This window comes from Lontra canadensis, unplaced genomic scaffold (assembly GCF_010015895.1).
Source record: "Lontra canadensis isolate GAN:19392208 unplaced genomic scaffold, GSC_riverotter_1.0 scaffold371, whole genome shotgun sequence".
Taxonomy (NCBI): domain Eukaryota; kingdom Metazoa; phylum Chordata; class Mammalia; order Carnivora; family Mustelidae; genus Lontra; species Lontra canadensis.
The window spans coordinates 70,262-97,666 of record NW_022631365.1 but is presented as its reverse complement, the minus strand read 5'-3'; the positions used below and the strand labels follow the sequence as shown (position 1 = coordinate 97,666).

General features: G+C 42.3%; 1 protein-coding gene across 1 annotated transcript in view; it reads left to right on the top strand.

The window, feature by feature from the left end:
* LOC116862902 (extracellular sulfatase Sulf-1-like) overlaps positions 1 to 27,405 on the top strand; it is a gene marked incomplete at its 5' end in the record, with an annotated part of 71,708 nt that overhangs the window by 20,907 nt on the left and 23,396 nt on the right. The window contains 10 exons of the mRNA XM_032850348.1: positions 5,394 to 5,544; positions 6,485 to 6,660; positions 7,990 to 8,118; positions 8,388 to 8,444; positions 9,173 to 9,302; positions 21,273 to 21,489; positions 23,713 to 23,959; positions 25,790 to 25,886; positions 26,421 to 26,515; positions 27,064 to 27,129. Of these exons, the coding sequence (XP_032706239.1) occupies positions 5,394 to 5,544; positions 6,485 to 6,660; positions 7,990 to 8,118; positions 8,388 to 8,444; positions 9,173 to 9,302; positions 21,273 to 21,489; positions 23,713 to 23,959; positions 25,790 to 25,886; positions 26,421 to 26,515; positions 27,064 to 27,129 (1,365 nt within the window). The remainder of the gene's footprint in view (positions 1 to 5,393; positions 5,545 to 6,484; positions 6,661 to 7,989; positions 8,119 to 8,387; positions 8,445 to 9,172; positions 9,303 to 21,272; positions 21,490 to 23,712; positions 23,960 to 25,789; positions 25,887 to 26,420; positions 26,516 to 27,063; positions 27,130 to 27,405) is intronic.

Below are 27,405 nucleotides of genomic sequence, written 5' to 3'. Positions count from 1 at the left end.
AACTCATCACTCCCTCCCTGTGTTCCCACTTTGTTCTTCTCTTTGTCATTGACTGCATATCCCATGGCACTGGCTGTTTACCCAGACCCTTGAAGTCAAACTGCACACCTCCAGGGGGCAGCATTCACACAAGATACAGTTTGAATGAGGCCCTGGAGTTAGGCAAGATAGCTCTTTCCAGAAGGCAGGGCCAAGTGTTACCTCTCTGCTTCCGGTGTCTGGGGAACATGGCTCCTTCCCCATCCCTTGCCAGATATTTTTTTGTTTAGCAAATGAATAAATGTGTTAATCCCAGGTGACATTAAAACATATTTTGATAGCATAAAAATATTTAAGCAGTCAGTTTTATGAATTAAAGGACACCTAGAAATCATCGAATGCCATAACTTTTTAGGTTAAAAAATGAAGGCCCAAACTCTATTTCAAAAAAATAAAAGACCCAAATGGCTCTGCCCAAGTAACGTAAGTAGACAGAGACAAAGCTGGAGCTATTCTCTTGGCCCCAGGTGATCTTTGTACTTCCCCTGCTTTGTTCAGCACTCGTCACAGTTACAGTTAATATTAGAAGTGGCTCCCATGTGTGGGTTTGCACAATTCTGTTGGAGTCTGCAGCATCTTAGAAGACTTTTTAAATTAGTTTCCTGCGGTATCTATAATCAAGATCATTCGATATTATTCTGCGTGCGTTCAAATGTTACCTACCTAAAGACATTTGAACTCAGGTGGGGAATATCTCTACAAAGTCAATTAAATAAGTTCAATTTGAGTGAAAGCTGAGATGGTGTGGCCTGGGAGATTAAGTATAGAATTTCCAATTTAATGCTTTGAGTGAGTGTCTTAAATCTATATAACTAGCTTATTCTGGGAATTGAAACCTATTTCATTTCTCACAGAATGACGGACCCACTACCAGTGCTCTTTAAGAGTTAGATCATTAGAGTTTTTGTTGTTGTCCGAGACTAAATAACAAATGAAGAAAACACACGTGCGGATATGAAATGCTAGAAATGTCTTTCTTTTCACCGGATGACAATAAAGGCCATCAGCAGTAAAAATGAACTGCTAAGTTCTTTGCAATTCCCAGAATATGGATTTCATACACAACACATGCATTTCTTAAAACCATTTCTCGTCTAGTGAGAATTATTCTCCCCAAATACCCACCCATCAAAAAGAAAGGTGACATTACTGATTTTCAGGATTCGTGTTCTCGTTATGCCAATAAGCAGCAGAGGAGAGGGAATCAAAGCCCAGAGAGAATTGGCATGGACGGCAAAGGTTGAAGTCACAAATGTGAGGTCAAAAGGATCTAGTGCTGAGTAATAAATTCAAACACGAAGAAAAAGCAATGTGCAGAGAAGCCTCACGGGGGGAAAGTTAACATTTTTTAACTATGAGAATAGTCTAGGTTTGGGGGAGAGTGTAAGGCCTGGAATGCAGAATTACTGGTTAAAATCCTTCTTGGAACAGACAAGAAGGAGCCTTACCAGGTCAGGCACATGCGACTGTGACCCCAAAGTGGATTTTTTTTTTCCTTAAAGCAACAGAAACTTAAAAACGACAACTTAGTCATCTCTCCTCTCAGTTTTTAAGCAAAGAGCCAGTGTTATGTCTTTTCGCTGATGCATCCAGTTTGCCTTGGAGGGTCCGACTTTATCTTGTATTGTCAGCAAAAGCAGACACTGGGCAGCTGGTGGGAGGTACTTGAACGGGGAGCAGAAAAGGCTAATGGACGAAGGCTAAGGATTTTAGGACTTAGTTTTGACAGAAAGGAATGCATGTATCAGACCTTTGAATGACAGGGATTTTGAGGTGCTTCTTGGGGACTCTGGTGCAGGACTCTGGTCGTTGTGACGTCATGGGAGGAACTCCGGCCCTGGGAAGGAATTGCTGAGCCTCTGTACACTTTACTTTCTCATTTGTGAAATGGGAATAAAATGTCCTGCCTGCTCCTCAGGGTTGCCACAGCAACCAAAAGAGCTATTAAATGATGAGATCTTTCCCAGCTACCCACGAGAACAAGTGTGATGTGGTCCCAGGATGTGTTCTCTGGAGTCACTGAAATCTCCTTAAACCCTCACAAAGCTCTGAAGTCGTTATGCCCATTACACAGATGGAGAAACAGAGTCTTAGAGGGAAAAAAAAAAAAGTTGCCAAGATCACGCGGTCATAAGTAACAGAGCTGGGATGAGATTTCAGGTCTGATCCCCAAACATTCTGGAACAATCGGAACTGTGATTTTCCACTTTTCCCCAAAACAGTTACCTGCTCCTTTCAGTGGCTGATGTTCCAGCTGAGGGCTCCAGGCCCTGTTTGAGTCATTGTGAGTCAGTTCTTAGGGAAGCAAGTCTTAATTATCACTGGAGGACAGAAGGCTGCATCTTCCAGGAATTTGGAAGACCCCAGCAGGAGGCAACCACAGGTCTTTGGCAAAAGATCACTTTTCAGCAACATTGTCAATTCCAGCGACCCCCGACCTTCCACCTGCAGGTCCCCGAACAGCTGCTGTTCAGTGGGTGGGAAGCAGGGGCAGGCTGTCTTCCTTTAAAAGGCAAATGCATCCCCTCCACTCCTTACCCCCTGCTGAGATCCCACCTGGGATTTCAGCTCCAGAGCTGGGGGTCAGCTCCCACTTGGAGAAAATAAAGGGGGAGGGGGAGAAAAAGGCAGTTGGGGGTAGGGAAGGACATCTTTGACAACAGACCTGAACTCTCCTTTTTAATATAAGCCAGATTTAACATATGTCATTGTGTAAATCCGGGAGTCCAATTGGAGGCTTGTAATTTGCTGTGACCTTCCCCATTCCTCAAAGTGAGATGGAGTTGTGCCAAGCACATCAAGGTAGCTGGTAGAAGATATAATTTGCCTGCTGGGAGTCTTCGTTTCAGTTCCCTATTGTTAATTTTTATTTGTGTTGAGGTTTTGTGGCTTTAAAAAAGTCAACTCTGTTTATTTCAAAATTAAGGCAAACCAACATCAAAGGCAGTAAGAGGAAGATGTTTAGGTATTATAAAGAAACGTGTGATCTTTTATAGCCCTATTCTTTTTCGAGACACGTATCAGTAAATGGTTAGGGGACCTTTCATGACCCACTTGCTCTATTTTTCTGACCTCTAGCCACCCCTGAGGGTGAAAATCCCTCTCGGATGGGGTTTAGAAGCCCCCTCTGTCATCCTGCTCAGCCTCTCCATCTAATCCTGTTTGTACCACGACATGCTGCGTGAAGAATAAGAAACAGGGTTTACATCCTTTCCTACTGCATGAGCCCCTGAGATTGAAGAGGCTGATTCCACCCGTGTTCACTTTTAGATATCAGGAACCCTTTCAGGCCAAAAACACGGGACAAGTGGTTCATGAGTCATTACCCGGGTAAACATAAGAAAGTTTATGCTGAAAGTTTCTCTTAAAAAGAAGAGCAGGTGATACCTGGAGACCTTGTTTGGTTTTTAATGCAACAGGATTTTTCCACCCAGACACTTACATAGAATGTTTATTGGCTCATGTAGGAAATTCATGTGCCTCTGTACTAGCACTTTTAAGTGATATAGAGATAGATAGATAGATAGATAGATAATAAATAGGTGATAGATGGATAGAGAGATGATTGATAATGATTAGATAGATAGAGATAGACAGATCTGTTGTTCCTCAAAAGAGCTTTTTAAGAAAGGTACTATTATCCCCATTTACAGATGAGCAAAGTGAACCATACTTGCTTTTCCTACTCTGCAAATCTGCCCCTTTAAAAAGGAGTTGACTTACACTACTGAGCACAATTTATACAATCTTAGGGATAGTGTCTTCTGTGCTCACTGTTATTCTGGTATTTGTGCTGTTTTACTTCTGCTAGTTAACTAGCATCCAAGAAGCTCAGTGGTACCAAAACAGCATTAAAAAAAAAAAAAAAAGATTTTATTTATTTATTTGAGAGAGAGAGACAGAGAGGGAGAACAGAGAGGGAGAGTAAGAGCAGAAGCAGACTCCCCACTGAACAAAAAACCTGATGTAGGACTCGATCCCAGGACCCTGAGATCATGACCTGAGCCAAAGGCAGACACTTAACTGACTGAGCCACCCAGACACCCCAAAACAGCATTTTCAACTATCAAAAGTGAGATTTTGAAAATGTATAACAGGCAGCATTTATATTGTTCAGCATGCATAGGAATAGCCCAATAAACAATTGTGTAGCTCAGAACTTCCAGGTTCACCCCAAGGGAAATTTGCGCTAGAGCAAACCAGCAGAGTTCATGGTAAATGCTCCTGAATTCACTCGGCTCACAGTGATTATTTCTCTAGGGTTTTTCGGGTTTGGGTTTGGGGTGGTTTTTTTTTTTTTTGAGATTCTATTTATTTATTTTAAATTTATTTTTATTTTAGAGAGAGAGCAAGAAGGGAGAGGAGCAGCGGGGGCAGGGTACGGGAGGGGGAAAGAATCCCAAGCAAAAGGACACTGAGACCATGACCTGAGCCCAAATCAAGAGTCGGACACTTAACTGACTGAGCCACCCAGGCGCCCCTATTTCTCCAGTTTTGTAATATAAAAGATGGCACAGGAGGATGAGCATAGCAGCATCTAATGGTCAAGGGATTTGGGTTAGATCTCAAAAAGAAGGCAACATATTTTGTGGGTCTCCAACAAAATGTATGAGACACCACTTGGATTTCTGCAATAAATTAAATATAGGCTTGAACCCGCATGTTCGAGAGGAATAAGACCCACCTCCCTGTAGTTAACAAAAATTGTGTCTGCACGTGTATTGAATTGTCTATAAAAAGAATGGCTTTATGGATAAGCATGTATATGGCAGAAATAGATTGGCTTTAATTCCAGCACAGCCCATTAAATTAATGGTATCTATATATAAGGTTAGGAATGAGAAAAACTCATAGACTACATATGTAAGTAATCAATATAATAGCCCAGTAAAATCAAGAGGAAAAAATACATTATTCCACATCTTTGTATCTAATAATATATCTAATAATATATATATATCTAATAGCCTAATTAACTACAACATTTATAGAGTTAACATCACCATGAAAACATCCCCTTGTGTGTTACAGAATTTTACCTTTAGATCTTACATGATCATCCTGATGTCTTTTTACACATTTTATTCAATGAATCAAATGAACTTGCACTAATTACCTTTTTAGCTGCCCGTCTAGGTTTTATAAATTTGAATCCATATGCCTTTTGGGGATGTGTGATATTTGGGGTAGTGGAGTTTTGAGCTCTTCTTATAAGCATAGAAGACCCGTGGGAGACAAAAATAGCAATGTCTAAATTACCTTTCCTAAATGATTACTTCACAACCTTCAACTTGAGATTTTTCTCTACCTGACTAAAATTATACATAGTAAGAATCCTTTCTGGGTATTTTCAGAACCCCTAGCTATAACTATGCACCAAACATGGATAAGCACTGGATTATGCAGTACACGGGACCCATGCTGCCCATCCATATGGAATTTACAAACATTCTACATCGCAAAAGGCTTCAGACTTTGATGTCGGTGGATGATTCTGTGGAAAGGGTAAGTACACAAACTTGCCTCAGTGACAGGTTTTGGTCCAGCTTCCTTGGTGTAGATCCATTCTTCCTAATTCTTTCTTCATCTCGTAGGTGTTTTCAAGAGAGGGAGAGAGCCTGTGTGCGTGAATATGTGTACGTGTGTGTTGAGTGACTTTATCTTCCCTCCCTTATCTTGACCTCTTCTACTAGCTCTCCAGGCTTGGTTCTTTGGAGCCAGCAGCAAAGAGGACAAAATCAAAACACCGTAAGTCAAGAGCTACACTCACAAATACCTTCAAGAATTAGGCAAATAATGTAAATACCCAAAGCTGGTCTTGTATAAAGCGATAGGGCATGGCGGGGACTATGGGACACTTTAAACGCCCACATCTGTAACAAGGAGCAACTACTCAGCTCCAGCTTATTTTTCCTGCGTAGGAAAATAGATCCAGTATCATGAGTTCTTTTGACTTTTCAAAGGAAACCAGAAATACAAACATTTTATTTGAAATCTCCTGAATTTAAAAAAATAACAGAAGCCAAACAAAACATGCCCAGAGGCTGGATTTAGTTGGCTCAAGCTCCAAAGCAGCCTCTTCGTAATCCTTGATAAAGAGTGATGATAAAATTTGCTTTAACAGTGGATTTTCGAAGTAAAACCTGTAAGTTAGGTGGCAGGGACTGTTTTGTAGAGTTTGTTGTTTGGTTTTTGTTGTTGTTGTTTTTTTAATAGGTGCACAAAAGCTTGAAGAACAATGTGCCAGATTCAAAAAAGTTACATTACTCTTTTATCAGACATTTTCCCTCCAGGATTGTAAGCAACTGGAACATGTAGATAGTCATCATGTTTCTCAGCCTTGTTGAAGTGACACTTGCCTTTAACAAATAATGGGGAAGACTTTCGGGGAAAATCACGGCAACACTCTTGTCATCTTGCCCATCTTGTCTCCGTTGTATTTCAGCTGTATAATATGCTCGTGGAGACAGGCGAGCTGGAGAACACTTACATCATTTACACCGCTGACCACGGTTACCATATCGGCCAGTTTGGACTGGTCAAGGGGAAATCCATGCCATACGACTTTGATATCCGTGTGCCTTTCTTTATTCGTGGTCCAAGTGTAGAACCAGGATCCATGTACGTATTTCTCTGCTTGCAACATTTGGCTATCATGGCTTATGTGTATCTGAGATGATTCGATTATCAATCTCAGGGTCTGGTTTCTTTTCACCCAAAACAGAAAAGGGGGTAGGTAGGGGGAGGTTGCTAATTTAGAAAGTGAAAATCTTAGTTTTTTTTCCCCTGCCACATGTTAAATTAACTGAAGTATGCTATTTAAAGAGAAAGGAAAATTAACTATCAATGACTAATTCTGCCAAATGGACCAAAATCCACATCTCACGGCCTGTGCTCACAGACATAGAATGGGATCACTAGGGACATATCTGTATTTTCTTTGAATCAGACATACACTGTCTTTAAAAACAGAAACAAAAACTGAAACAGTGCCTGCCTCTAGTTGTTTTTTTTTTTAATTATTACTAAAGAAAAATTTTTAAAGAAAATAAAATTTTTAAAAAGTATGATTTTCTTTTAGAAGAAAAAAGGGTCTGAAAGACTAGCGCTCTATTTCTGCTACTTGGGAAAAGTAGACAAGTATTATTTGGGAAAAATTAGACATGTCACTGCCTCCCTCTGCATCTCTCTTTTCCTGTTACAAAATGGGTTTTATGTTCCCTGCCATCTACATCAAAATGTTCAGTGTAAAATAAGATTGCGTACATGAAACAAGTTATGGAAAGAGTTAAAGAAAAGAATCCATGTGGAATTTCAAATCCTGAATGGTCCTAAAGGAGCATCCAGCCAGGACTACTACTTCTTTTTCTTCTCCTTCTCCTTCTTCTTCTTCTTTTAAGATTTTACTAATTTGTTTGAAGGGGGGCATGCCAGCATGAAGAAAGAGGAGGGCAGAGGGTCAAGCAGACTCCCCACTGAGCGAGGAGCCCCATGCGGGGCTCAATCCCAGGACCCTGAGGTCACAACCTGAGCTAAAGGCAGACGCTTAACCTACTAAGCCACCCAGGCACTCCCCAGCCTAGACTCCTGATCTAACACAGAAGAAGCTTGGCACAGCACCAGTGCCTCTCTCAGAGTCCCTGATTCTGGAAGTGGCTGCATTGGGGCCCAGAACCTGGATATTCTGAATCTCCTCCATGTGCCTCCTCTGCCACTACATCTGGGAGAAGACGATAGTAGTAAAAGGGCTTCTTTGAAAGTTATTGTATCTCTTCAGGTCATTGGAAACACTTTGAGAATTGTCTGATCTAGGTGAAACAGTTTTATGTGTGAAAGACTTAGGTAGGGGGAAGAAGGTTGAAGGCCAAGAAGTATCAGTGTGGAGAAAGTGGCCCTCCGTGCCACCCACACAGACATTAGTTCCGGGAGTGACCACTTGTCCCTTTGCAGAGTCCCACAGATCGTTCTCAACATTGACCTGGCCCCGACGATCTTGGACATCGCTGGGCTCGACACTCCTTCCGATGTGGACGGCAAGTCAGTCCTCAAACTTCTGGATCTGGAAAAGCCAGGTAACAGGTGTGTCCATTCGCTTTCCCTCAGTCAGCCCCAAGCGCCTCAGCCCCCAGAGCCAGCCGGCCACTGAAAGGAGTGAAGGCCAAGTACCTCTTGCCCATGAGAATCACCCTAAGCTGAGAATGTCTTGGCTGTTTGTGAACAGCATACTGATGGAGGGGCAGTCGCGGTCTGCGGGAAGCGAGAGGTGTTTCTTTAAATAAACTGTGAGCACAGATGCATGTGGAAAAACGTCCAGATACCAACAGTAAATATTATTATTTTGCTTTCAGGTTTCGAACAAATAAGAAAGCCAGAATTTGGCGTGATACGTTCCTCGTGGAAAGAGGGTAATTACTAGTTCCTGGGGTGCTTCTGGGAACCAGGCCTAGTGGGCAGCTCTCCCTGCTGAGTATTTTTTTCCCCCTTATTCCAGTTTACTAAGCATGCAGATTTCGTAAGCTTGGTCACAAGATTGAATGGTTGGCTACTCATTCTCCACTGGCTAGCACAGTAATGATTGTTGCATCAGAATTGTAAAGCATAAGTTCTCATACAACGGGACCAAAGCGTTGACTGTTGCATTTTTCGACCTCGGTTCTGAATTGGACCAGTCCATTCCTTCCTTCCCAAGTCCTGCCTCACCCTTTCCTTTCTCCTTCCTTTCCGTAAGTGCCTTTCCTAGTTTTAAGTACACATATGAGACTGTCATTTCCAGAGTCCCTTCTGGGTTTCCCCTTTGGATTCATAATCCTCATTGTCTCTCTCTTTTTTTTTTTTTCTGTACATATATTGAGAGAAAAGCATTTATATGAATCTAAAGCTAAACACTTATGCCCAAAATTTTGAAATTAATGTTTTAGGGAGATAACGATTCTTCCTAGTACCTGGCTTATAATTTTCACAAAGGAGTCAGCAAATGTTGAGCTCCTATGGACAAGGTCTTATCATCTATTTCACACCATTTGAAGAACATGGAGGAGTCATGCTGCAGGGGAGAAAAAGAGAAAAGGAAAATACACTGGGTGGGTAAATCAGATCATTTCTCACATCAGGAACTTCTTCTTTTCTGTCAAAGGAAGTTTTTACGTAAGAAAGAAGAATCCAGCAAGAATATCCAACAGTCAAATCACTTGCCCAAATATGAGAGAGTCAAAGAATTGTGCCAGCAGGCCAGGTACCAGACAGCCTGTGAACAGCCTGGGCAGGTGAGTGACACGGCTTGTCTTCACCACAGGTCACATGCTTCTTCATTTCTAATTTTAACAATTTCAACATATAAAATAATGTACATTTATATATAAATACGTTTTTCATAGTGGTCATGCAGCGCTCGCTGTGACAGCTCTCTTCTGACTGAGAATTATTTAACTGGTCTAAGCTGGGCCTCCTCATCACTGCTTGGGCTCCCTTCAGTGAAAAAAAGATGGTGCCCTCAGAGAGAACTAGATATCCACCCAATTAGCCAACACCAGTTCAATATATCACACATGTGAAATGGGTAGTCTGGTTAGAAAGATCAGAATCTTGGTTCCACCTGAGGAGTAGCCATCACCCTCTGGAGTCCGGTTAACTGGTTATCAAGAAGGGTCAAGAAACTACTTAGTCAAGATCCAGGGGTAGATGTTAAGCCCCTGGGCGGTGAACCACCCAAGACACATGATCGGGTCTTCCCATCCTGTACTAAAGTCAGATGTCATCGAACCCACAGAGGTGGAGAGAATCATGACCAAGACTGGGAAGTGAAAAGGGAAGCCATATTGTGTTTGTTTATTATTTCTACTTCTGCTCACAAAATTTCTGACATCAACTATTTCATTAGAATGAATTATTTTTATTAATGGAAATATTACTACAAATGGGGTGCCTGGGTATTTCAGTGGGTTGAGTGTCCAACTCTTGATTCTGGGGGAGGTCATGATCTTGGGGTTGTGAGATCGTGTCAGACTTCACACTCAATAGGGAGTCTGCTTGAGTTTCTCTCTCGTCCTCCTGCCCCTACCTGCCCCTCTATCAAGTAAATAAACAAATCTTTAAAAAAAATTACTATAGAATTAAGGACTACCCAGAACACCAACTATTATCAATAAGAACTAAAGAAATACCATATGATGAATTAACACAGGCCTGTTTCTAAGGAAAGTGAGAACGTATGAATGCTAACTATTTAAAACACTCTTGATTGACATCTACACTAGCTAAAACAAGTACTGTATCATGATGAGAGAGGAATTACCTAAGTCATTGAGACAAAATTGAAGGAAAGTGAAAAATAATAGTTATTATGCATTTGTCTTACATAAAGCACTATACATGGAGTTTAGTTTAATAATTAGCTCTGTTTAATAATCCTCATATCCGTCCAACGAGGTAGACATTGTTGTTCCCATTTATAAATGGGCAGCTGGTGAGTGCAGAGCTGGGATCGAAATGAGTTGTAGGATTCAAAAACTCGGGCCACTTGCAGCCTTCCAAGGTCAGTTACATTAACGAGGCAAAGAGAAGTTCACATCTGTTCTGAGTCTTTTCTTCTCTTTAACTTATCTGACCTCTAGATAGCCACACAATTAGCCAATACCAGTTCAGGATACCAGGTACATGAAATGGATACACAGTCATTATTAAAATGACCTCCTAAATGTAGGGCATCACAGTTGTACTGGTGATATGGTATCTAGCTTACTGAAGAGACATTCACAATAAACAACTTGAGCCTCATACTTTCTGCATTTCCTCATGACTTTTTGTCCTCAGGGATTCCTTTGAAATAGAAAAAGGTGGGGATGGAGGTTGATGAAGGAAGGGATAAAACCAAGCCTGCATGACGTTCTCGTAAGTCTTAATTTTCAAGTGTTTAGTGGAGAAGCTTAGACTTATTCATTATATTTTAATATGATGTCTTCAGATCCTTCTCAAGGAAGCTCTAAGTGTTATTATGACTAAAACCTCAGAATTGTTCTGTAGCTCTAAAATGATTTTTATGAGCCAGCCTCAATAGACTAATTTGCTTTTATTCAGGAGTTGGAAATGTTTGGTGTTAAATATATTTCACACGAATTGGTGATTCTGTTACTATTTTAGCCTTCCAAGTGGCAAGCATTACACCCTTTTGAGAATTAGGTACACTGCCTACCTTTCAGTATACAATTTTGCAAACCCCTCTCCATATGGCTTGCCCTGGAATTTTAATACATGTCCTAAAGGGCAAATGTAGTCTCAACTAGATTACGGCATGTTGGCACAAACTCTTCCCTCTTGTGAAATGCTAACTGTGTTAAGAATGTCACTTCATTTTTTTCACAGTTTTCTAAACTTGTTTTGCCCACCATAAAATGCTTTAATGCCTGGTTCCCTGAGATTCTCCTCTGCTGCTTTATTTCCATGTGAATCAGTCTGAATATAGAATATATCACAGGAATATATGTAAATGTTCACAATAATTTCTTTTAGAAGTGCCTGAATTATTAGAACAGAGAATTAAACTCTACCCCGGATGGCGATTTCTTTCTTTCTATAGGTGATGCTCAAATTATAGCTTAAAAATCTGAGAACTTCTGGAAATTTTTGAGCCTCTTCAGGTCAATTACAGAAACTGTGGGTCAAACCTGATAGCTCGGTTGTATTCTACAGAATCTTTATGTTTTGGGACCTGTGCTTTTTCTATCTGGTTACTTTGAAGATTATCTTGTTAGTTACAGTATCAGTGACTTTTAAAAAAGGAAAAGTCCAGAAGAATGAGGTTGTTTTGCTCTGGATCAAGGAATCAGTTAAGGCTAGAATGAACTCTAATCTAATCTCTTCTCTTGACACTGATTGCACACCTGGCCCGTGGCCTGCGTCTCTTCCCCTGACCAAGGTTAACCAGCTCCATTCAAAGACAACACAATCTTCTCTTTGGTTTGACTCTGTACGGGATAGAGAGGAAAAACCCAAAATACCAAGCCCATTCTCTTCACTTCAACCCCCAAAGAAACGGTGTATTTCACCCATGAAACCATACCCTCCTGCTCGGTCCCCTAAGAACTGCTTGGCAAGGTCAATGTGGATGCACAAAGGAGGTAAATGAAGGAAAGAAAATAGGACATCACAAAGTTTGGGTTAGAATATTGGCATCCGCTACTATTTACCTGTGTATTTGGGGACTGGATTAAGAGTCTTGGGTTTTCTATCCCTAAAGTTAAGAAAATTAATCTCAGTCTCATAAGGATTCCGTGATATCATATATGTAAAGTGCTAGATGAGTTACAAGGCTACGTGGGAATGTTGGGCGTTATTTCTGTTCCGGACCATCTTACCTGCTTTTTTGTTCCTGTGAAGCCAACAGGGAATTCAAATGGGCTGGAATCCCAGACATTTGGCAATACTTCTTCCACTTTGTGAACAGAGCAAGCAGCAGGGACTAATTAAGACGGCATGGACATATGTGTTTGCATTACTTCTGTGTTCCTGAATTAATATGAGGCTGAGTATGAATTCCTGCCACTCTCTCAGCTGGCATTATACCCCCAAGCACATTATGTACAGATTTATGTATGACACACTAAACACACACACACACACACACACACACACACACACACACGTGCAGATCTCAGCTTCTATCTGAAAAGACTTTGGCTCAACAAAGAACACACATCAGTAATGCTCAATTCTGGCCGCACCTAGAATCACCTAGGCAGCTTTGGAAAGGGCGCCAGGGTGGCTCAGTCAGTTAAGCGTCCAACTCTTGGTTTTGGCTCAGGTCATGATCTCAGGGTTGTGAGATTGAGCCCCGCCTTGGGCTCCACACTGGGCAGCGAGGGTGGGAGAGTTGGGGGGGGGGTTGCTGGTTAAGATTCTCCCCCTCTCCCTGTGCCCCTCTCGAAAGAAAAAAGAAGGAAAAGAAATATCAATGTATATATAGCCTCCCCCCCAAACCAATCAGATTAACGGGTCAGAGGTGAGGTCAAGGTATCTGTATTTGTTAACATAGTTAAGAACCAGAGGTCTAGAGTCAGAGAATATTGAAGTTGGAAGGAGTCTTAGAAATCTCCTAGTTGAAAGGTATCCTTTTTCTAATAAGGACATTTAGATCCAGAAAACTTAAGCCACAAACTCAAAGTCAGAACCTGCAACTCTTCACTCCCAGCTTCATCCTTTCTTCCCCAGAACATGCTGCCTCTTCAAAAATGTAACAGAGTAGATTTTCTCTTTGAAATTATAGATGGCATTTGCCTGGCGGAAGCCACAGGAGCTTAGGACCCACTTAGAGCATCTAGGGAAGTGGTTCCCAAGCCCTGCACATTAGAATCACAGAAGCAGCTTTACAAATGCTGATGTTCAAGCTTCACTCCAGACAAAGGAACACAGAACCTCTGGGGATGAGACCCAGACACCCCGTGATTGTTTTCCAGCTCCTGGGTGATTTCTTTGAGCGGCCAGGACTGAGAATCATTCATGCCAGGAAAAAGTTACTCTATTTTTCCCCTTCTAGGTATAGGGATTGACTCCTTAAAAAGGAGTTACATAAAAGAGAAATTCACGAGGCCTTCAGTTTTGGAGTACACTTCATCTATTCTCTGTTGTTTGAAAAAAGCTTGTTTTTCTCTTTGATAAAGAAAATTTCATGTCCTCTGCGAGTTGTTAAATTCCAGTAACCTGGCAATTTCATTTGCCTTTCTACTATTGTGTCAATATGAAATCAAAGATTTGTTGACCATTACGGAAGAACCCCAGATCAAGCAAGCGGGTACTACTTGGGAAATTAGAATGTGGCTTGTCGAATGTCCTGGTTTAGCTCCAGGATTTATGTTCTCATCCCAAAATTATCCCTCTGACCACAGATCTTCAACCTTTTGTGACCAGCTGCAGAGGAGGAATAAAAGGCAGTTACCAGTAAGATCGGGCAAGTTTGCCAGGAACTGACAGCCTGTTTCCAGAAACTCACTGAGCCCTGGCTAAAATTTCAGCATGGCTCACAGACCCTTGCCCACGGCCCTCCTTATTCCAGAGGGACGGCCCCAAGGACCGAGCCCCAGTGCCACCCTCTGGCTGAACGCTTGTCTGCATGGCGCTCAGCACCGCCCACCGGGCCGCAAAACCTCGCCTCCTCCCTCCCCTCTTCAACCTGCACTGAAGGACATTTCTGAATAGTTGTGCCTCTCGATGTTTTGACTTCTGTGCATTTTTTTTTTAATAATTTTATTTTTTATAAACATATATATATATATTTTTTCCCCCAGGGGTACAGGTCTGTGAATCTCCACGTTTACAAACTTCACAGCACTCACCATAGCACATACCCTACCCAATGTCCATAACCCCCCCAACCCCCCTCTGCCCAGCAACCCTCAGTTTGTTTTGTGAGATTAAGAGTCACTTATGGTTTGTCTCCCTCCCAATCCCAACTTGTTTCATTTACTCTTCTCCTACCACATTAACCGCCCATGTTGCATCTCCTCTCCCTCATATCAGGGAGATCATATGATAGTTGTCTTTCTCCGATTGACTTATTTCGCTAAGCATGATACCCTCTAGTTCCATCCATGTTGTCGCAAATGGCAAGATTTCATTTCTTTTGATGGCTGCATAGTATTCCATTGTATATATATACCACATCTTCTTTATCCATTCGTCTGTTGATGGACATCTAGGTTCTTTCCATAGTTTGGCTATTGTAGACATTGCTGCTATAAACATTCGGGTGCACGTGCCCCTACTTCTGTGCATTTTTTAAAACACAAACCGCAGACTTAAATGTCAAACCATACTTAACGATGCCCCAAACGAGTCAGAAAAAAGACAAACATAAGGCCATTTTACTTATAAACTACCTAATGCGGCCACACCCGACTTAATTTACGCTCTTGCTTCCCACTACTCCAGAACACAGCCCGCTCTGGGCAGGATCCCCTTCTCCCTGCTCGTAAACAGAGCATTCTCGTCAGCGGCGGCCGGCATGTAAGCTGTTGCCTCTGCTTCCCAAATGCTATTCCCTCCACCAAGGCTGTTGAGAAGCCTCACATTCTACCACTCTTTTTTTATTGGGGTCCTAATCAATTGGGATTGCATCCTGGGTCCACTGCTTTCTTGCTACGTGACCAGGGGCAAGTTACTCAATTTAACTCTGCCTCAGTTTCTTCATCTTGAAGATGGGCATAATAATAAGTACCTGCCTCAGAGGGTCACAGTAAAGGTTATAAGAGATAAGTGTATTAAACATCTAAACCAGTACCTGGCACATAATAAGCACTCAACAAATACGGGCTATCACCTGTTGGCCCAGGTCAGTGTACCAGTTGTGCTTTCCCCAGACTGTAAGAACAATACTCCTTTCGACCTTTCATTATTGACTTTTACAAAGGATTATCCAGATGAAAATCTGAAGGAAGAAATATTTTCTCCTGTTTCTCTTTCCTTTCCATTTCTTCTCCCCTCTCCCATCTCACCCTATTTCAAAGAAGACAGGAAATAAATCTTAGCACAAGTAACTCTACTTAGACTGGTGAGAAAATCTGACAATGGCTTCGGCTAAGTAGCAATATGAACGAGGATGTTTATATGGTACTTTTATAGTCCCAGTGTTGAGATGAAATTCTAAATGCATGTCCACAGACAGGTAACTGTGTTTTACGATATTGGTACCGGCCTGAAGGTTAACCAGGTTATCCCAAAATTACTGTATGGTTGTTTTATTTTGGAGAACATGATTTGACCTGCATTATGACCAAATCCACATAATAAGACATATAATGATGACAAATAATCCATGTGTGTTTGTGTCTATGTGTGTGTAAAATTAAGCTTTCATTGCAGTGTACTTTTGAAAAAGCTGTAGCCAAATTTTTTTGTTTCTTATTCATGAATAAGTGGGCATAAATAAGAATATAGAACATTCTTAATCAATCTGAAAAATATCTGCAATTAAAAATGTAGAAACTAAAAAAAAATATAGAATCTATAATGATTATCTGGTAGGTACTTCAGAAAAGGGAAGTAAACAGAGCTCTATCTTCAACTAATATTATGCTAGGCACTTTACACGGAACATTTTATACCTGAAAATTATTTTGTAGAAGAGATCTTATGCTCATTTTAAATATAAGGAGACTAAAGCTCAGATGGGAAAGTCACTTGCCCGAAGTCACAAGTCTGAGTTCAAACCAAGATCTGTGTGATTCAAACCCACAGTCTCCCCACTAAATAGTAATTATTGTATTATATACAATGTGCAAGCATGAAACATGAACTTGCACAAGGATTGGATAACCGTTGTTAAAGGTCAATTATAATAGTATTGCTCTGGATTTATATAGTGCATCGTTTTCTCAGAAATCCAAAAATATTCAACGAGTTATTCTCATGGCATATTCTTGAGGCCAGGAGAAGCAAGTATTATTTTACTAGATGTGGAATCTGGAAGAACAAAAAGATTCTGTAATTTGCTCAAGGCCGTAGAGTTAGCAGGAAAACAAAATGAAAATGGAGGACTTCACATCCCGAACCCAATACTTACCTTCATATCCCTAATCCAATACTTACCTCCATTAAAAATGACTATCTCTCATTAAGTTTGCATAAGACCAGGTTAAGTAATAAACTTAACTTGTGTGTGCAGAGGAAGATAGTCTGTGAAATAATAACAATAATAATAACAATAACTGCCTTTGTTGGGTGTCTACCAAGTACTGAGTTCTTCCTGCTCCTGAATGAGTTCTAATACTCACGAAGCTTGATGGTAGAGCTGACTTGCTCAAGGACACATAGTGATGTGAGAAAGCTGATAGTCGAATCCAGACTTTTCTAGGTTTGAAAGTCCAGACTTCTGCCACCGAGCCACATCGACATGGATATGAAATGCCATTCTCAAGTCCCAGGAGGAATATGGGTGATATTCACCACTACAAAATCCTACTCCATCAAATGAGTTATGGTAGCACTGTAGGTTATAGTGGTGATTACGTGGATAAATTTATATAAAGTGCTCTAGACCAGTACCTGGCATCAAGAGTTCCACAGGTGATGATAATGATGTTGAAGGGAATTGATTGAAGGGCATTTGTCTCATTTCCATTAGGTTTGATTCCACCACACAAGCTACACACATGAGTCCTTGTATCAAAAGGGCCAGCCATCTCTTCTTCATCACGTGTTATTTACATATAAGTGTAGACAGTCAATCAAGGCCACCAAGACACGATTACTAAACAGAGTGGTTTGATGCTGAGCTAACGTCAGGGAACAATTCAGGAGTGTGACACATGGTCCTTGCCTTTAATTTGAAATTCCAGTGTGGTTGGAAAGGCTAAAATGAAATCCTAATATAAACTTACAAAATTATTTTAATAGTGTAATTGAGCCCCTCTCTTGCCGAATGCGTGCAGAAATCACTGTGGAATGAATGTACATGAAGTGATTGGTACAGACGGAGTCAGAGATGCAGGAGATAAACCTAGAGGATGTCCCACGAAGTGGCAGAGGAATTTACGGAAGGGGAGAGTGGTTCAGGGAAGATGGACAGTGGATCTGGCAGTTCACTGATTCACTGATAAACTCCCAGAGAGTAGATAAGAGGGAGCAAGTATGCTATCTGTACCTCTGCACAGGCGTGTGTTCAACAAAGCAGGTCCGGGAGGCTGAGCCGCATCCCCTGGGAGGTTGCCTCCTCTGAATCCCCGCTCCCATCTGGTTGCTGCAGCTCTTAGACAATGCCAAGTCATTGCCTCTCTTTCTTTTGAGCATTTAAGGGGCTTGTGGCATGAGTTTCAGAGCAATTCCTGAGAGCTCTCTTCCTTCGTACTAAGATTTTTAAAGCCCCTCGCTAATGACTCTATTAATAGGGTCTACAGCTTGTTCAAAGGGCCCACGGTAGAGAAAATCATTGGCATTTTTCTCTGTAGCTCTTGTTTTATACAAGAATGTGTATAGGTGTATACATGTGGGTATATGTGTGTGTACATGTGGGTATATATGTGTGTACGTATGCATCCATATACGTATGCCTATAGTATATGTGGGTATATGCATGTATGTATGTGTACATTAATATATATGTGCATATAATATATGTGGGTATATGCATGTGTGTATGTATGCATCCATATATGTATACCTATAGTATAAGCGGGTATATGCGTGTGTACGTACGCATCCATAAATACATGCATATTTGATTTGTGAGATATATGATTCATACCCAGGGTGGTGTCAGATCTCAGGTTTGGTTAAATTCATCTCTTCAGGAAAGAAACACCCCTTCCCTTCACCTCTGCCCTGTAGGACATTAGCGAGGAATTTGGCTAATGGGGAAAAGCAGTTTGGATTCCAGATAGACCAAATCATTAAAAATTCTGCCTAGACTTTCTGTTCTAGAGGAATCTACTTGTACCCTCAGCTCTTCAGGTCACACAAAAAAAGTAGAATTTTTTAATGCATCGTGACTATAAAACTAGGAGGGTTTTCACTGTAGTTACGTGTTTTAAAATTCAAGTTTATACTGAAATTGAAAAAAATTCGAGCCACAAATGACACAAGACCATTATTTTTCAAGAATAAAGTTAACCCTATTTTTCTGTCTGGTCGAAAATAGAGCATTTCTTAAGCCGTTACGAGGCTGAATTGTGGATCCCCTGGCCACTGCTTCTGCTAGCATATGCATCAAGTAGCAAACTCTTAGCTTTGGGATGCTTAAGTTAGAGATTACCCAGATTGATGGACAAGTCCTCAACCATCTGGATTTAGGACAAATACAGATCTAGAATGACACTCAAGCACCACCGATTCCCAATTTTTCTGGAGCTTTGAAAGCATACGGATTATTCTGCTGACACTTCCTGTCAGCAGAAATTCTATTCTATTCTATAGGGCATATAGGATACACAGAATGATAGTTTCTGAGAACAATTTTTTTTTCTCCTGAGAACTATTTTTGAGAATTTCACTGCACCTCCTCCCAGCTCATGGGATGTGTCTAGAAGGGCTACAAACCCAGGCTTGAAAACCACTGGTCTCCACGTTGAATGACAGAACCCTGCCGCAGGCCACACACTGCTTTGTGCTCAACCTTTATAAACACTAAGTTCCCTCACTTGTCAGCTAACTGTGGAGAGAAAGTAAGGAAAACTGGTTACTCTTACAGAAAGCACATAGTCCTGCCTGTAGAGACAAGCCAGTAGTATTCCTCTGTTGCAGCTGGAGTCGTCTTCTGATCCAATTACATCAGTACCTTTCTAGACACAACTTCCTTTGCATACCCAGGCCGCAACATGCATACGCCCCTCTCAAAGACTCATCCTTCTGAGCTGCTTAGACCCACAAATACCTCTTTTGCCCCTGCCATGGGTCCCAGCTGCAGAAAGTTCCAGGGACCAGATGCAATCGAAGATATTTGTTCTTAACCCCAACTGCACATTGGATTCACCAGGAGAGCTTTGGAAACTCCCAGTGCCCGGCCGTGTGTGAGAACCACTGAGCTCACATAATTCCCCGGTGCCTAATCAACTTGACTTTGCTTTTTTTTTCAGTTAAATCATCTCTAACTTAGTGGGTCCTCGACTATTCTTGTCTGTGTTGCCTTTCATGGCTTTGTGAATAGAGTTAGTCACCTTGTCTCTTGAGCCTGCTTCTCTGGATGGAGGGGATAGACATTGAGGAGGATATTCTGGTCAAGCCACAAAGAAGATTGTCATCTGATGTCACTGGAAATGACCAAAATCAGTAGCACCAAGAGGGTGTGGGGGTAAAGCAAGATCACAGCCCAAGCCCTATAAACCAGGGATTTGGGAACTCTGTGGTAGAGACACAAGGCGGCTCTGATAATTCAACACTTACAGAGGGCACATGGCTCCAGTAAGAGAAAATAAGCCAAGACTGTACCTCGCTCCACGGTGAGTGGTTGAACCCCATTTTGTACACAAGGGTCGTTTGCTCACCAGGACCTCTGGGACCTTTGACTAAATTTTACCTTGCATTAGGTCACTTGGAGATTAAAATATAATCCAAAGTATGGTACAGGTACAAGGCCGGGATGGGGGGAGGGAGCATCTGAGATCATTTTACGGTGGTGCAGGGAAAACCATCTTTTATTGGATGATTTTTTTATTTATTGAAAATATGTAACTCATGCAACAAATGCATAATTTGACAGGTACTGTTGCTTTGGCCACTGATTAGAAATGTATCCATTTAAGGAAAGGTATCAGTAATTGTATACAGGTGATACTCTTCTCTGGAACAAAAACCAGAGACAGAAGTTGGCTCACACTACGTGCTAGCATGGTCAACTTCAATTCAGGGTCAGTGTTCTTCCCAAACTACCATTTGAGGGAGCGAGTGGGGGGAAAAGAAAAAGAAAGGGGAATGTTATTCAGTCTTTAAGTAAGATATGGAGGAGCTCATGAAATGCCCCCAAGGTGAAATGCTCTTCTTTCTGCCAGATTGCTATTCAAGAAGCGTGGGCGGGAGGTGAATGAACACTGAAGCCGGATGCTGGGTCCTGTTGATCTAGAGTTGAGCCCGCAGTGTCTGCAGTGGGCTTGGTAGAAGGCTCAAAGGAGAAAACCCTGGGCCAGCTCCCCCATGCCCGTCTCTTGGGAAGGTGAACGATGTGTCCTCCCAAGCAGCTCACTCTGCCGGGTGTGCAGTGTCTGTAGAAGGCTAAGAAGAGGCCCAGAGAAGACCTGACACGCTGGCTCATGCCGTGTGAAAGCTGGTCCACTTGCTCCATGTAGACTCTGATTAAACTCATCTCTGTCTTCCACGGTTTGAGGCAGAAACTCGGGGGCCCGAGAACAAAGCAGCCAAGTGTGTTTCTCCAGAGAAAGAGGGGTCTGGCAAAAACAGCCCTGACAGCTGGGTTCTGTGGCTTGGCGAATTAAGGGCTTTTACATGTTTCATTCAAGACTCTGTTTAGTCTGGATACCGGGGATTTATATATCAATTTTTGGCTCTAGTGTCACGGAGGTGGTTCTGATTTCCAGTGATTTCATTGTCATCCGCAGTTGCCTACAGTGAGAGAAAGAGCTAAGAGAACCGGGGTTAGCGGGGTATGGACTGAATGGCAGTCTCAGCTAGAAGCTTGCCTTTCTTGCTTGGCTCTCCTTAAAGGGGTTTCTCATGCTGCCCCAAACCTAAGGCAGCCGTCCTTAATCAGAAACACCTGGAGCGGGATGGGTAACCCGCTTTCACATTGGCTTTTGCAGAAGTGGCAGTGCATTGAGGACACATCTGGCAAGCTTCGAATTCACAAGTGTAAAGGATCCGGGGACCTGCTAACGGTCCAGCACAGCACGCGGAACCTCTACGCTCGCGGCTTCCCGGACAAGGACAAAGAATGCAGCTGCGGAGAGTCCAGCTATCGTGGAGGCAGAAGCCAGAGGAAGAGTCAAAGGCAGTTCCTGAGAAACCAGGGGACCCCCAGTAAGCTTCGCGCGGGGGGCCCTCTCAGGGGAAGGCAGAGTGCTCTGCCGATGGACAACAGGGAGACGAGAAAGGCTTGCTCCGTCTACGTTTGAGATCTTATCCATTCAGAGGTTTAGCGCCAAAAGCAAAGAATTGTTCTGTTTAGAAGAGCGAAGCTAAGTTGAAATCTGGGGTTTGTGGACATTTTAACTTAAGCATAGAATGAAAATATATTCAGTAAAAGTACTAGACACAAACTATACACACACCTAAAAGAGCTAAAAAGGGGTAACAGGTGTGGGGAGGAGCAGAGGGTATAGTTTAGGTCAGTTTTAGTTTACATGAATACTAATGTCCTGATTTGTCTGCCTTGAGCTGTTCTTAAAAAAAAAAAAGGAGGAAAATAATTCGAAGTTTCATTGCTTATAGATTTAATAAGAAAAATATAAATACTTTTTTTAAAGGTACATCTGTTGTAGGACAGTATCTTTTTTTTTTTTTTTAGTTCTGGTTGACTGGCAGGGTCAAACTAGTCAAATTCAGCATGAAAAGCACTGCCTAGCATTTTCTTTATAAAAATTCTATCAGGCAACTATGAAATTCCTGTGATTATACAGATGTGAAAACCCAGTCTGGACCCTTCCCTAAAAGAATGAGAGTCTAGTGCCATCTAGTGGCATATTAGGAAAAGTGACTCATTTCTGTGGCAATTCTTTTCCATATTGGTTTGGAAATGAGTAAAATACATTTTCTGTGTTGTTGTTTTAAGTAGGCTATACACACAACGTGGGGTTTGAACTCACGACCCCAAGATCAAGAGTCGTGTGCTCTACCGACTGAGACAGCCAGGTGTCCCCCTCATTGTAAATTAGGAAATCAATCACTAGAACAATAGAGGCTCTTAGCGCTGGCTTTTTAATCCTAGACCTCACAGATGGATTTTAAGGGATCGTGAGCCTTCTAACATTTTATCCAAAATAATAAGTCTATTCTGTATATATGTGCACATTTTTCTGGATGTCCCTAACTTTCAACATATTCTTAAACGAATCCCTAACCCAAAGGCTAAGAATGATTGATTTAAGAGATCTTTTTTCCTCCCTAAGAGAAAATGCCAGGTTTAATCATTTACACAAAGATATCAAACGGAAAGCCGGAAGGGGCAGCCTCCACAGCAGTGACCACGAACACTGATTTTGTCCGACGTTGAACACAAATGGAGATGCCTGGGGCCGTTCTTTCAAACCATGTAGAATCTCACCTATTTGAGGACAGGAGTTGCTCATGAGCACACTCCGTGCCCTGCTGACTGTCACAGAGGCGTTTCCTCCTCTGGAAACTGCCATCATGGCGGGATCCTGTGGCAAGTGCCATTCTGAGTCCATGGCCTGGGTGTTCTCTTTTTCCTATTTTAGCAGCAGGCTGGAGAAAGAGGGCCGCATGAGTATGTCCCCTCAGAGCCAAAGTTCATCTGGTAAGGAGGGGCCAAGGTTTATGCATTAAAGCCTGTGTCTAGCACACTATGAGCCTTGACCACGTCTACAGACCAGAAACCATGCTGGCCTACCCCTGGCATTGCCCTCCATCTGCCAGGTATTAAAAGTCAGCTGCCTGATAAAAGCATTTGCAAAATTTAATTTTTCTCTATTTTTTTATCTATTTGACACCTTCAAATAGAAGGTGTCAAGAACATGTACCCTTTTGTAAAAGCAGCCCAGTGTTGTAGAAAGACTGTGGCCTTTAGAATCTGGTAGATTAGAGCCCTGGCTCCCACAGCTCTTGGCTCCATACCCTTGTAAAATGTAAGCAGCATTCAGAGCTTCAGTTTTCCCATCCGTAAGAATCATCACACCAAATTTATGAGTCTGTTCTGGCAATCTATTAAGTTTTTTCTTAATATAAGGATTTATTATAATAATACAGGTCTTCCAAGATTGTGGATTAGAGATAAATATGAACTGAATAATATATAGCAAAGGCCCAGTCAATAAGAGTCAGTATTATGATTAATACCATAATTGGGAATAGAGATTTATGCAAACAAACTGCCTTAGCAGTTCACGTTGAAAACGCAGTACGGAAGTTCACAGCTTGCTGTGAGTGGAAAGGAACTTAGACGCACCCCCTTCTCCACTGGAGGGACGAAGGGCTAAGGCCAGGGGAGCGTGCCATCCATCCACTGCTATGCAGCGCCCAAGCCCAGACAAGAGCCCATGTTAATGTGTATTCCCTTATTTCCAGAGTACAAGCCCAGATTTGTCCATACTCGGCAAACACGTTCCTTATCCGTCGAATTTGAAGGCGAAATATATGACATAAACCTGGAAGAAGAGGAATTGCAAGTGTTACGACCCAGAAACATTGCCAAGCGCCACGATGAAGGCCACAGGGGGCCTGGAGGTCCCCAGGCTGCCGGCGACGGGGACGCAATGCTGGCAGACAGAGACAATGCCCTGGGCCTGCCCACCACTGTCCGAGTGACTCACAAGTAGGAAGGCTTTAGGTGTTCTCAGGGGCTGAGTTCCCAGTCATCCTCCCCTCTCCATTATCACTGTCTTGCTTCTTTTTTTTTTATTATTATTAAAGATTTTTATTTATTTGACAGAAAGAGAAATCACAAATAGGCAGAGAGGTAGGCGGGGGGGTGGGGAAGCAGGCTCCCCACTGAGCAGAGACCCCAATGTGGGACTCGATCCCAGGACCCTGAGACCATGACCTGAGTCGAAGGCAGAGGCTTAACCCACTGAGCCACCCAGGCACCCCACTCTTTTGCTTCTTCATAAAAAGTGATATTGCTCGGCTGTACAGGGTCCAGAGGTTGGCCCACAGAACAACTGGAGTTTAAAGAAGCAAGGGGGTGTCCAAACAGTCATACATTTGGACACATGCTTTCGGTTCAGTTTCACATGAAGGCTGATCTGCTGGGAATTTAGCCAAAGCGGTTCTATCACATCTTAACTTAGCAGTCATGGATCTCTGCCCTTGAACAGTTACCTTTATGGGAGTCTAGGAAACAGATGGAAACCAAGACTGGCACTGTAGAGGCTCAGAGGAGCTGTACATTCATACCCCAAAGGAGGACTGAGAGTCCAGGAGAAGCTTCTGGAGAGGTGGGATGTGGTGGGAATGGAGGTAAGATGCCGAAACACCTAATTAACCAGGGAGGATCCCAGAGGGCAGGGAGGGCCTCAGGAATCATAGAGACAGGGAAGGAGACGATTATCCCACAGCTGTAATGCACCACCTCGGTTCTCCATTTCCTTCTAGAATCGTTACTCTCATGAGAGAGAAAAATTTTCTTTCTGAATTTAGTAGCCAGGGTTTTTTTCTTTCTCATTCTATCACTTTGGGGAGGCCCGGTATTACGAGCTCTGGCAGGATTTTTATCTTTGGGACTGGTCTTCCCGTGCCTGTGCAGTTGACCTTGAACAAGACAGGGATTGGGAACACAGACCCTCCCCCTATTCCACAGTTGAAAATCCACTTATAACTTTTGACTCCCCAGAAACTTAACTGCTAGTGGCTTACAGTTGACCAGAAGCCTTAACAATGACATAAACAGTCAATTAACACTTATTTCATATGTATCATATACTATATTCTTACCGTAGTATAAGTTAGAGAAAACAGTGTTGTTAAAATCATAAGGAAGAGGGAGGAGAAAATATGTTTACAGCTCTGGATTGTGCTCATTTAAAAAAAAAAAAAAACTACTTATAAGTCAACCTGTGCTGTTCCAGCCTATGTCATTCCAAGGTCAACTGTAGTTGTTTAGAATTACATGCTAGGAGATTCAGACCAGGATTTGTTTCTCTTTCAGTACCGATCAACCCCTTATCCCAATATTTCTCTGCCATAGGGTTATTTCTTTGCTTCAAACTGAATGAGGTACTTGAGGCAGGGTCTTTGTAACAAAATGAATAGGATAATAACCCCTTCTAACTCTGCATTTCTTCAGTCAGACAACTTGCTTCCATTATAACTGTGGAAACCTGCCTGTTTCCTACGTAGTTGACAAGGCTTTCAAATCTGGAGTTTTCCGGTGGTCGCTGTTCTTGCAGACATGAATACTGAACGTTGCTGTAAAAGGGGATCTCAGTAAGGGTCTCTCTCTGACACCATCCTTTCCCCACCCGGGTGTCCAGGAGACATTCCCACGTATCCTTGTCTATGGCTCAGCTTCAAACTACTGCTTGCCTCCAAATTAAGAGTTTAGAAGACAATGTTGTTCCCTTTGCTATTTCTAATGGGTTTTTTTTTAAATGCAGATTAGCTTATAAACCTATTTCTAATGTTCTGGGTTTGTTTGTTTTTGCAGGTGCTTTATTCTCCCAAATGATACAATCCACTGTGAGAGAGAACTGTATCAATCGGCCAGAGCCTGGAAGGACCACAAGGCGTACATTGATAAAGAGGTTAGCCACGGCTGTGTGATTGGAAGGTGTAGTCCAAAGGCAAACCCGGCGCACCAGCTCCATGGCGGCCGGTGGGGCTCCATGTGTGTCCACTTCATTTATTTTATTTATGATTTTTTTTTTTTTACAATGACAACTACGTGAAAAATAGCGTAGCGAAGTATTTATCTTTCCCTGGGGATATAGTGATCATCCTGTCTGAAAACAAAATAGGGTGTGAGGAAACCGTGGGGGTTGGCTCGAGGACCTGTTGAAATCTCCTCGAGGAAATGATCCAGTCGTAAGCAAGGCACCTGCTCACGTTTGTCTCAGTGGGAACATCAGCGGGAGGACCCGAAGATCATCTAGTCGTGATCATCATGACCAGCGGGAACATCGTGGTAGACATACTCTGTGCCCAGTTTGTTTCTAAGTTAATTACCATCTCAGGGGATAGCCGGAATTATGGAACACAAAAAACGAGGTGAAAAGAGGGGCACTCGGCGCAGGAAATCCTGATCTTCAGATGTCATTGTTCAAATACGTGTCTTCCAGATTGAAGCCTTGCAAGACAAAATTAAGAATTTAAGAGAAGTGAGAGGACACCTAAAAAGGAGAAAACCAGAGGAATGTGCCTGTGGTAAACAGAGGTGAGTGCAGCCCCCTGGCGGTCTTGCTTCCAAACGTGTGTTTCCACAAGCTCCAGGGATAAGAACTGGGCTTCTTTCTCTCTTATGCCAATAGAAAGCTTTATAAATTGAATTTGTTACCATATACTGTAATGACCTAAACTCCTTAGGTTAAATGAAATATGTCATAAATCTAAGCCGAAGGATAAAAAGGCCCTATTAAGCTAAGATCGTTAAAGTAACCACTTTCTTTCACTTCTGCTTTTTGTTGTTGTTGTTGTTGTTGTTGTTTTCTTTTTTTTAAGGGACCCCTGGGTGGCTCAGTTGATTGAGCAATTGTCTTCAGCTCCGGTCATGATCCCAGGGTCTCAGGATCAAGCCCCATGCTGGGCTCCTTGCTCAGCATGGAGCCTGCCTCTCTCTCTCTGCCCCTCCCTCCTGCTCAGCTTTCCCTCTCTCTCTCTCTTTCAAGTAAATAAGTAAATAAAATATTTAAAAATACAATAAAATGAACTGTCTGATCGAATGTGAGACTACGAAGACTCACTCTTCAATCTTCTTGCCCGTAGCTACTATAATAAAGAGAAAGGTGTAAAAAAGCAAGAGAAGGTGAAGAGTCATCTCCACCCATTCAAGTAAGTGAGTCTCTGTTTTCTGCATTTGCTGGGAGTGGAGGACTGTACACTGGGCACTTCTGAAACATAGTAGGGGCCCCTATGTTCCACGTAGTGCTGCTCGCTAGCAAGCAGATTTAGTCAGGAGGGCCCAGAGCCCAAGAAGTTGGAAACAAAGCCCATACCTTGCCAAGAGACCACAGGGATGCTTTTGGAATCCTTTGAGGGGGAACCACAAGGAATTCTACTCTAATTCTGAGTGTGTTTTCCAACCGTCTGTGAGGTGGTACCTGGATT